The sequence below is a fragment of the Pelophylax lessonae genome, assembly GCF_965119305.1.
Source record: "Pelophylax lessonae genome assembly, chromosome: 5".
NCBI lineage: Eukaryota > Metazoa > Chordata > Amphibia > Anura > Ranidae > Pelophylax > Pelophylax lessonae.
In genome coordinates, this window is record NC_138772.1 from 308,546,190 (window position 1) to 308,558,341 (window position 12,152).

General features: G+C 38.5%; 1 protein-coding gene across 1 annotated transcript in view; it reads left to right on the forward strand.

Moving 5' to 3' along the window:
- LOC309556963 (cadherin-6-like) overlaps positions 1-12,152 on the forward strand; it is a 567,199-nt gene that overhangs the window by 206,593 nt on the left and 348,454 nt on the right. The window contains exon 2 of the mRNA XM_082259546.1: positions 10,493-10,874. Coding sequence (XP_082115672.1) covers positions 10,635-10,874 — 240 coding nt within the window. The 5' untranslated portion in view covers positions 10,493-10,634. The remainder of the gene's footprint in view (positions 1-10,492; positions 10,875-12,152) is intronic.

Below are 12,152 nucleotides of genomic sequence, written 5' to 3' on the forward strand. Positions count from 1 at the left end.
CAGGTCTTGCGATTTCTGACAGATTTAGAATGACCCACCAGCCGAGTGACAGGTTTAAAAAGACAACATAATTATTAGTGTGACTGCATTGCTGAGACCTTATTCTATCCATTTCATCTGGCATCAAGTGACTGGCTTTTTTTTTTTTTTTTTTGTAGTAATGACATCCTTTGTATAGATTCAGTTTTGTTTGGTTTAACTTGTCAGCCTGTCATTGACAAAATGACTAGAAACTGAGTTTCATTAATAGCTTTTGAGGGTCTGGAATCCTTTACATAAATTTACAGAAAGTGTTATCGACTGTCAATATACAAATGAATTACTCTATTATAGTATGACATTTCCTAATAAACAAGGCTGATTAAAGGCTCTCTATGATTAAAAAGATGATATTCTGTATTATAATAATGTTCCGATAGCTCTATGCAGTTAACTAAGGTAAAAGAAAAACTTACAAAAGAAAAACAAAAATAATATATATAGATATATATTTTTTATTTTTTTTTCCAACCCTACATAACTCTATTTATATTTTGCATTATATTTACATAAAGACCAGGATATGCAACAAACGTGACATTGGCATGAATTGTGACCAAGTATAACAGTATCGTGGGTGCTGATCAAGGTCACCTTTTGTTCACATGGTTTATATGTGAATGAATGATGAATGGTATATATTGTGTGTGTGTATAAATATATATATATATATATATATATATATACACAGTATCTCACATAAGTGAGTACACCCCTCACATTTTTGTAAATATTTTATTAATTCTTTCCATGTGACAACACTGAAGAAATTTCACTTTGCTACAATGTAAAGTAGTGAATGTACAGCCTGTATGACAGTGTAAATTTGCTGTCCCCTCAAAATAACTAAACACCCAGCCATTGATGTATAAACCGCTGGCAGCCCCTAAGTGGAAATGTCCAAATTGTGCCTAATGTGTCAATATTTTGGGTGGCCACCATTATTTCCCAGCACTGCCTTAACCCTCTTGGGCATTATTGATGAGGAAAAGGGAAGCAGCCATTTTATTTATCAGGCATGGAGTTCACCAGAGCTTCATAGGTTGGAGTCCTCTTCCAATCCTTCATGATGACATCACGGAGCCAGTGGATGTTAGAGACCTTACACTCCTCCACCTTCCGTTTGAGGATACTCAATAGGGTTTAGGCCTGGGGACATGCTTGGCCAGTCCATCACCTTTATCCTCGGCTTCTTTAGCAAGGCAGTGGTCGTCTTGGAGGTGCGTTTTGGGTCGTAATCATGTTGGAATACTGCCCTGGGGCCCAGTCTCAGAAGAAAGCGAATCATGCTCTGCTTCAGTATGTCACAGTACATGTTGGCATTCATGGTTCCCTCAATGAACTGTAGCTTCCCAGTGCTGGCAGCACTCATGCAGCCCCAGGCCATGACACTCCCACTACCATGCTTGACTCTAGGCAAGACACAATTGTCTTTAAACTCCTCACCTGGTTGCCGCCACACATGCTTGACACCATCTGAACCAAATAAGTTTTTCTTGGTCTCATCAGACCACAGGACATGGTTCCAGTAATTTAGGGCCTTAGTCTACTTGTCTTCAGCAAACTGTTTGTGGGCTTTCTTGTGCATAATCTTTAGAAGAGGCTTCCTTCTGGGATAACAGCAATGCAGACCAATTTGATGCAGTGTGCGGCGTATGGTCTGAGCACTGACAGGCTGACCCCCACCCCTTCAACCTCTGCAGCAATGCTGACAGCACTCATACATCTATTTCCCAAAGACAACCTCTGGATATGATGCTGAGCACATGCACTCAACTTGTTTGGTCGACCATGGCGAGGCCTATTCTGAGTGGAACCTGTCCTGTTTAACAGCTGTATGGTCTTGGTCACCGTGCTGCATCTCAGTTTCAGGGCCTTGCCAGTCTTCTTATAGCCTAGTCCATCTTTATGTAGAGCAACAATTCTTTTTTTTCAGATCCTCAGAGAGCTCTTTGCCATGAGATGCCATGTTGAACTTCCAGTGACCAGTATGAGAGAGTGAGAGCAATAACACCACATTTAACACACCTGCTCCCCATTGACACCTAAAACCTTGTAACACTAATGAGTCACATGACATCGGGAAGGAAAAATTGCTAATTGGGCCCAATTTGGACATGTTCACTTAGGGGTGTACTCACTTTTGTTGCCAGCGGTTTAGACATTAATGGCTGTGTGTTGAGTTATTTTCAGGGGACAGCAAATTTACACTGTTATACAAGCTGTACACTCACTACTTTACATTGTAGCAAAGTGTCATTTTTTCATGAAAAGATATAATAAAATATTTACAAAAATGTGAGGGGTGTACTCACTTTTGTGAGATATTGTGTGTATATATATATATATATATATATACATATACATAGATATATATATACATATATATTTTTTGGCTCCAGCACTCTAGCATCCCTTGATAGCGGATAGTTTGACCCAACCCCTTGTCACTATTACTTTTGCTGCGCAGCTTACTTTCTTTATAGCTGTGGAGGAAAAAATAAATAAAGACATGGTAAACAAAATAAGGAATGGATACACTTAATGCTATTATTCCATACCAAATATTAACCACATGTTGTTGTTCAGTCATTTAATTATGTCCAACTCTTCATGACCTCAAGCACCATAGAGCTCCACACTTTTCTGTCCTCCACTGCCTCCAGGAGCTTGCTTCACTTCATGTTCATTGTTTCGATGATGCTATCTGTATAATAACCACATAGAGTTATCAAATTACATTTTTTTTTTGTGTTTTTTTTTTTTTGGTGTAGTGGAGCTTTGATCAGGAAAAAGTGACTGTGATCAGCAAAGTGTAGCAAAACCTGAAAAAAATCAGCGATAAACTTCTGCAATATGCCCACCCCCCCAACCAAAAAAGAACCCTTGGTCCTCCTATAGTTAAAGCAGCATGTTTCTGTCTTGTCTTTCAGTGTCCACATAAAGCACGTTCCTCAGCATCTTGCGACAGGTTGGCTTTAAAATGATGTTGTATTAGTTGCTATGGGTTACTGCACTTTGGACAGTACTTTTTGCCTCATTAACTAAACTCGCTGCATGTTCCTGGTATTCAGGTTCTATGTAGATCTTGTAGGATAAGATGCTACAATGTTTATGCAGACAGGTAGGGAAATCTGCAGTGTTGTCTGTGCCAATTATAGTTCACAAAGATCAACAGCTGTTCTGCTTTGCAGTTATATGTTGTTGTCTTTTATTGTCGGTGCATTGATTGACGCTTGTTATTCTGTTTTTTTTAAATGATCAAGAGGACCAGATGTGTATCATAACGATGTTGCTTTTTATATACTTGCTTGTTAAGAAAGGTGAGCAAATATTCAAGACCTAAAACACATTGCCAAGGAGAATTAATATCAGTCTGTTCAAAAGAATCCATGATTATTAATAATATAACACAAAGGGAAATTATTATAGCTATGAAAGGTTACTTTCTTCTTTAATTAACAATATAAAGTTCACTTAATTTTTTTGTTTTGTTATTCAGATATTCCAAGATGACTGATTTTAATAAGCTCAGTTGTCACACTTTTCTACTATACATCTTTTTGCAATGAACGTGTATGTCTTGCAATCTCTTCCTACATCCCAACTTCTAAGAGGCAGGTTCTCCATATTATAGTCACCTGGTATCAGTCTCAGTGTTTCGATTAAAAAAATAAAAAGATGTCAAAAAGCAGGAAGCCAATCACAGGAGCACAAAAATGTAATGTATGAGAACAGTGTAGTGAATACCCCCCCCCCCCTTGTTGTCATAGAAGCAAAAAGATAATATATCCCAAATTTTTTTCCAGTACCCTTCAATGGCATCCTGTCCCAAGACACTGACCTGTAATCCCTTATTTCAGCTCGAGATCCTCTTCAGTTTATGCCACTGCCTTGATCTTTCAGGTGATAGAGGAGGGAACTAAGGGCAGTGGATAGGTCCTGTTATCATCCATTAGATTCCTAGAAGGAGGGAGCAGGGGCATGGCCTGCCAAGTGATGTCTATGAAGGCAAAAAGCACCATCCAGGAGCGTGCATATGCGAGTGTCTCCTTAGCAGTCGGTTAGATAAGAAATGTTATCATAGCTGCCATGTGGCTCAGCCTTGGCGAAGGGGTTGCTTAGGAACTAAATGATTTGATGGTACAGAGGGAGGGAAGAAGAGGGGGCATGCCTACCCCCCCTCCCCCTTATTCTGGAAGGTAGCCTGTTTGGTGAGGCTCTAATTCTGTTGTCACAAGAGTTATGTTGGCAATGCAGGTAAGCTCTAGCAACTTTGGTTCATTACATTTAATCAGTTATCTTAACCTGATACTAATTACACTACAACATAATTGCTTAATGCCTAGTACACACTACAGCAAAAACAGACAGCTCCGGTTGGGGCCGCTGTACTAACCATCCGAAGTTAGTACAGTGATCTCCCCTGCTGAGCTGTTGTGTTCTGACATGGGGACGGCCCCACCACCAGAACACTCTGATCAACACACTCATTGACTGAGATCGCTGATCGGGAGTCGGTCAGCTGCTGGTTTTCCAGCATGCTTGTTCAACAGAAGTTGGCCAAACAAAAAAAAACAAAAAAACTATAAACAAAAAAGACCAACAGTTTTGAAACAAAAAAAATAGATTTTTTACTTTATGCTATAAAACATATCCAATAAAAAAATGTAAAAAAAATCTAATTTATTCATCAATTTAGGCCAATTTGTATTCTGCTACATATTTTTGGTAAAAAAATCCCAATAAGTGTATATTGACTGGTTTGCGCAAAAGTTATAGGATCTAAAATATATGGGATAGATTTATGAAATTTTTTATTTATTTTTATTTACTAGTAATGATGGCGATCAGTAATTTTTATTGGGATTATGACATTGTAGCGGACAAATTTGCCACTAAGTGACACTTTTTGGGGACCAGTGACACCAATACAGTGATCAGTGCTAAAGAAATTGCACTGTCACTGTATAAATGACACTGGCAGGGAAGCGGTTAACATAAGTTAGGTTAGGTGTGCTCCTAGGGAGCCTTCTAACTGTGTGTGTGTGTGGGGGGGTTGGCCTAAATGGGGAAAGACAGAGGTCCATGTTTCTGCTTAGCAGAAACACAAGATCTCCATCAACCTTTGCGACAGAATGGCGGTCTGCCTCATTTACATAGACAGACCACTGTTCTGCCTATTATCGGTGGGTCCCGGCAGACATCGCAGATTGACTCCCGCTGTGTCCAATCACAGTGAGAGCAGGTCGCCAGCGGCGTGAGCCCCAGAGCAAGAGCTGATATACAAGTATGTCGGTTCGCACAGGAGGGCCACCCTGCCGCTGTATATTTGCGTGGGACGCACCTCAAATTTATTCTTTTAAGTCCGTGGTGGTGCAAAAACCTAGAACGAAAAAACCCGTAAGTGTACAAAAAATGTCCATGTGAACACACACTAAAACGTACACTTAAGGGTGTGCTTTTAGTCCACCCCCTGAAGGGGCAGGACCTCTACCCTGATCCCCTGGGGCGCAAGGCTCTTGACAGGGACAAAATTTTACATGGCCTGCCTAGCCAGAATGCCTAGCAAACCCCGTTCTTCTAGGCCAGCCAAAGCCGACCCTGCATATTTAGTCGAGGTGCTCTCCTGAAGAGAGACCCCCCCAGAGGCAGGGGGAGGAAGGAACCTGAGGGCCACACATTCTTCCCCTAGACGTCAGGGTACACTCCCTTCATCAATGAGAAAAACACACACAAAAGTGAAGGAGTGACAAAACATGGGAGAAAAATAAAGAGAAAGTAAAAAAGTGAATGTGCATTGGCCTAGGCCCTCAAGAGGATAAGGCAGAATTAAACCTTCTTATCCTTTAGCCAAGGACGCTGCTTCTGTTTAAAATTCAAGAGCCATGGTGCTGCACATGTGATCAGTTATGACATCAGCCATTTAATGGTTTGACAGTTTGGTTGAGGACACAAGCAAATGTGACAGTTAGCAATCCCAGCATTCCAGGAATGTAACTGTTTTTTGAAACCGTTAAATCAATGGGTTCACTTCCGCTTTATGATTTACTGCTGTTTGGGGGCTCTGGTCTTCAGTAAAATGGCAGCCTCCAGCTAGAAGCAAGTTATTATGAGTAAAGTTCTGCTTTAAGTCTTTCGTTGATTTGGTCAGGATCAAGGTTGATTTCCATCAAAACCCTGCATGGCCTTCCTACATAACGTATATAATCTTACAAAATGGCACTTGTTTAGTGTGTGGTCAAAGGTAAAAAACAAAAACAGCAACAATTATAATTTGTTTCTGTGCTGCCTACCTAAAGTAAATACACCTTGAAAGGTTGCTCCATCAAATTAGTGTTAAAAAAAAAAAAAAAACATATAACAAAAATGAGAAACTGCAGTGCTACAAAAATTGTGTTCTATAATAAACATTAACCACTAACTAAAATAGTGCAAAACAATAAGTGGACAAAGTCCAAAGGGTCAACATTTCTTCCCATTAATTTCCAAACATGTACAATTCTTTAGAAATCCTTATGTTTCTCCATAAAAAGAAATGTGTTTTCTTAAACCAAGGTGTCCAAACCAGCGGAAGAAAACTCTCACCTATTAAAGAAAGGATATAGCACTTAATTAGACAATGTAGCACAGATCCTCCTCAGATACCTTTGAATGTAATACAGGCAATAAACGTTTCAACATGGGTCAGTGGTACAGCTCAAAGAAAGGAAGACAAATCACCTCCACATAGCATAACTCTTTTATTCAACAAACATAAACACCTGAATCAATCCCCTTACATAGCCTGAGTGCTTCACAGCACTAGCGAAATGAGGATTAACAGACAGTGTTAACCACTTCAGGACCAGAAGGATTCGCCCCCATAATAATCAGGCCATTTTTTGTGATTCGGCACTGCGTTAATTTAACTGACAATTGCGCAGTCGTGCGATGCTGTTCCAAGTACTTTTTTTCCCCACAAATAGAGATTTATTTTGGTGGCATTTGATCACCTGAGAAATTTTTATTTATTGCGCTATAAAAGTTTGACAATCCTGTAAAAATCTATTATTTTTTTCATCCTTTTAGGCCAATTTGTATTCTGCTACATATTTTTGGTAAAAAACTCCAATAAGCATATTTTGATTGGTTTGCACAAAAGTTATCGCGTCTACAAACTAGGGGAAAGATTTATGTCATTTTATGTCATTTTAATTTTTTTTTACTATTAATGGCAGGGATCTGTGATTTTTTAGTGGGACTGTACTGAGTATGACTCTCCGACTTATTGTACTGTGTGTGACTCTCTTATTTTACTGAGAGTGAACTTTCCATTTATTGTACTAAGTGTGACTCTCCTACTTATTGTACTGAGTGTGAACCTTCTATTTATTGTAATGTGTGTGACTCTCCTACTTATTGTACTGAGTGTGACTCTCCTACTTATTGTACTGAGTGTGAACCTTCTATTTATTGTAATGGGTGTGACCCTCCTACTTATTGTACTGTGTGTGACTCTCCTACTTATTGTACTGTGTGTGACTCTCCTACTTATTGTACTGAGTGTGAACCTTCTATTTATTGTAATGGGTGTGACTCTCCTACTTATTGTACTGAGTGTGACTCTCCTACTTATTGTACTGAGTGTGAACCTTCTATTTATTGTAATGGGTGTGACCCTCCTACTTATTGTACTGAGTATGAACCTTCTATTTATTGTAATGGGTGTGACCTTCCTACTTATTGTACTGTGTGTGACTCTCCTACTTATTGTACTGAGTGTGAACCTTCTATTTATTGTAATCGGTGTGACCCTCCTACTTATTGTACTGAGTGTGACTCTCCTACTTATTGTACTGAGTATGAACCTTCTATTTATTGTAATGGGTGTGACCCTCCTACTTATTGTACTGTGTGTGAACCTTCTATTTATTGTAATCGGTGTGACCCTCCTACTTATTGTACTGAGTGTGACTCTCCTACTTATTGTACTGAGTATGAACCTTCTATTTATTGTAATGGGTGTGACCCTCCTACTTATTGTACTGTGTGTGAACCTTCTATTTATTGTAATCGGTGTGACCCTCCTACTTATTGTACTGAGTGTGACTCTCCTACTTATTGTACTGAGTATGAACCTTCTATTTATTGTAATGGGTGTGACCTTCCTACTTATTGTACTGTGTGTGACTCTCCTACTTATTGTACTGAGTGTGAACCTTCTATTTATTGTAATCGGTGTGACCCTCCTACTTATTGTACTGAGTGTGACTCTCCTACTTATTGTACTGAGTGTGAACCTTCTATTTATTGTAATCGGTGTGACCCTCCTACTTATTGTACTGAGTGTGACTCTCCTACTTATTGTACTGAGTATGAACTTTCTATTTATTGTAATGAGTGTGACCCTCCTACTTATTGTACTGTGTGTGAACCTTCTATTTATTGTAATGGGTGTGACCCTCCTACTTATTGTACTGAGTGTGACTCTCCTACTTATTGTACTGAGTGTGAACCTTCTATTTATTGTAACGGGTGTGACCCTCCAACTTTTTATACGTAGTGTAACCATCTTATTGTACTGAGTGTGAACCTCCTTCTTAAGCCTCAAAGTGAAGAAATGTCATCAGCACATCAAGGATTCCTCAAAAGCGTCCAAAGCTTTATTCAGTGGTCACGAGATTAATATATAGCAGCTATATATTTTTCATGTGACCACGGAATAACGTTTTGAATCCTTTTGGAGGAATCCTTGATGTGCTGATGACATTTCTTGGCTATATATTTATCATGTGACCACATGATACAATTTGATCAGAGTATGCAGCCAGTTCCTGGAGAATGAAGGAATTTATACAATTGAATGGCCCCCACACTCCCCTGACCTAAATCCAATGGAACACTTCTGGGATATTATGTTTTGGCCCATCTGACCCCATCTGACCCCATCAGGTTGCCTATTCAGAAGCTCAATGATGCCATGGTCCAGATCTGGGAGGAAATACCCCTGGACACCATCCATTGTCTCAGTGGAAGCATGCTTCAATATTGTCAGGCATGCATACAACCACGTGGGGGCCATACAAACCACTGAGTACCATTTTGAGTTATTGCAATGAAATTTCAGCAAAATGGACTAGCCTGCTGCATAATTTTTTCACTTTGATTTTCAGGGTGTTTTTGAATTCAGCCCTCTGTAGGTTGATAATTTTCATTTCCATCAAATGATGTGACATCCTTTCCTTCCTAACACATTACCCAGGTCCATATCAGTATAGATATCCAGCATGATATCTTACCCTATTGAGATGTGATGTTTTTTTTTGTTTTTTTTTTTGAGCAGTGTACATACTGTATATATATATATATATATATATATATATATATATATATATATACTTAAAAAAGTGTATATTTTTTAATATATATATATACTTAAAAAAAAGTAGTCAGTCATTTCATGATTTCATCCTCTTCAGTACCTTGTTATCTTATCCATCCTTTTTTTGAGTTAGGCCTCTTTCATACATATTGACCGGACCGTTCATTTAATCAGTTCAGTCATGTTTTTTCAAAGAAAGAAAGAAAGTAAGTTTACACAAGTTTTTCATCAGTTGCTCATCAGTTTCTCATCATTTTATCATCAGTTTAATGTCAGTTTTTTTTTTTTTTTGTATATCCACTACCAATGCAAAAATGGACCGTTTGTCCCGTTGCATCAATTTTTCATCCGTTCCAGCTTTTAACAGATGAAAAATAGGGCTTTGATCTGTTTCAAAAAATGGTTGTTGACGGATGTGGATGTAAACTGATGTAAATGGATGATCATCCGTTCTATAGAGAGGTATTGATATCAGTTTTTCAACCGTCAAAGGTGGGATGAAAAACGTACAAACGGGCGTATGTGTAAAACGGGCCTAATGCAGTAAAACGTATTTCATCCTTTTAGGGTGCCCTGCAAACCACAGTGTTTTCTCAGGTGTCCTCCATAGTTACCCTGTAAATCTCAGATCAAGCTTTTTGAGGGGGATGGAGGAGGGTGCTAAATAAGATAGATAGATAGATAGATAGATAGATAGATAGATAGATAGATAGATAGATAGATAGATAGATAGATAGATAGATAGATAGATAGATAGATAGATAGATAGATAGATAGATAGATAGATAGATAGATAGATAGATAGATAGATAGATAGATAGATAGATAGATAGATAGGATAAAGATATGTTATGGCTGCCTTTTTAACACAGATTTTTCCTCTTGGTGTAGACCAGATATTTTTAGTATTTATGTGTGTAAGTAGCAGTTTTTCCTAGTATGGAGTGTTAAATGCTTTTTTTCAGTCTGTGCGTTCCCAAAGGATCTTCAAGTAGCAAGGCACATTTTAGATGGCTTTACTGTTTGTTTAACTGTGCAGCTTTAAATACAGTAATGTCAAATTATAATTTCTGTTGGATTTTCTTGCAGATATCCGTTGAGAGCCAGAGACCTAGAAATGGGACAGCAAGAAGATTGATGCTGTATATAGTGGAAGAAATAACCCAGTTTGGGAATTAAAAGGAAAACTTCAGTCGTGTGTGCTTTTTGCTCACATCTCTGTTTCTGAAAAATGAGGACTTTCAGATGCTTTTTACTGCTTGTGTTTTGGGTGAGTCAGCTCCAAAAAAGCTGTACAACTCCACTGCCGGATAGGACTATTGCCACCACCACCACAGAGCCACTGCTGGAGGAGCAGGAACCTGGCCAAGGCAATGACATGGAAAAGAGCCGGTCTAAGAGAAGCTGGATGTGGAATCAGTTTTTCCTTCTTGAAGAATATACCGGATCGGATTACCAGTACGTCGGCAAGGTATTGCTTGTTTCATAATTACAATTTGAAGAGCTGTAAGCAAATGTAAAAGTCACAGTTTATTCCATTTGTTTACTGTATGTAAACAATCGGCAACATAATTATCATTATTATTATTTTTTTTTTAATCTCTGTGTTTAATTACTTCTTTCTTCATTTTAAATTTCCAATATTTTTTTCTCACCAGCTAAAATATTGTATCAGGCTGACAGTGGAATGCCCCAGTTAGCTGTTAAAGGATGAGAATAGGCATAGCAGCATAAACAAGGTTTATTTGTAGACTAATGTTTCATACCTGCATTGCTACTCTGTATATAAAAATGTATGCTTTACAAATAAGCCTTTAATACAAGGTACATGCAGTATATTATACAGGATTCATGGAGCAATATGCTTTTTGTAATAGGAAAAACAGCAGGAGCTGTAGATAGAGGAGAGAATGGTTTACTTCTCTGACTCATTCAATTACGTACACATTTTAGTTTGAGCTGTCCAGATTTGTATGCAACAGGTGTTTTTCAATAGAGGAACCAAAGAGTGTCTTAGACATGTAAAAAGGAGCCAACAATTCCTCCTGTTTGCATTATATAAAAATAAGAAGTATTAATATGCCAAATTTTATATTTATTGGACAAAAATATTATATACTCTGTTTGATGTTCACTGTTCTTTTACCTTTTGCAATTTCAAATAAAAATATATTTGTCTCTAAAATTCATCAAAATTACTTTTACTCATAATTAATGAAGAAAGCCCAGCAACATTGTGTAACATCTGGAAATGAAGCCCTTAGTGGTGGAAATGCTAGACATCATATTGAAAATTGGAGTTGGGGATTGACTCCATACCATGGGGGCACCCTGCACCTCCACTGAGTTTTTTAAGTTGGAGGTAATAAAAGTGCATGGACTGTGGGAGGTTGAACCAATCTTGCATTTCCTCAAAGGTGTTCACAGATGCAGTGCACTTGTTGACCGCCTGTAATATTTCACTCAGAGTGGGTTGCTTCTGATCTATAGAGCCTGCTTCTTGCTCATCCTGCGACAAGTCATCCTGGTCTGTAAGCATGGCTAGAGTTATAGGCTCCTGTCCCCCTCCTGCAGTGTGTGTATCCATATCAGAGCTGGAGGACTGGCAGTAAGGAGTGGGAAGATTTTGGGCATATTATAACATATCCCTGGTGGAGTCTTTTCCCTGTGGCTTGGATTGTTTCCCTTTGGTACTCACTGTGTCCTTGTCTTAATTTTTTTCATGTGGAGCTATCTAAGGCAGAGCTGC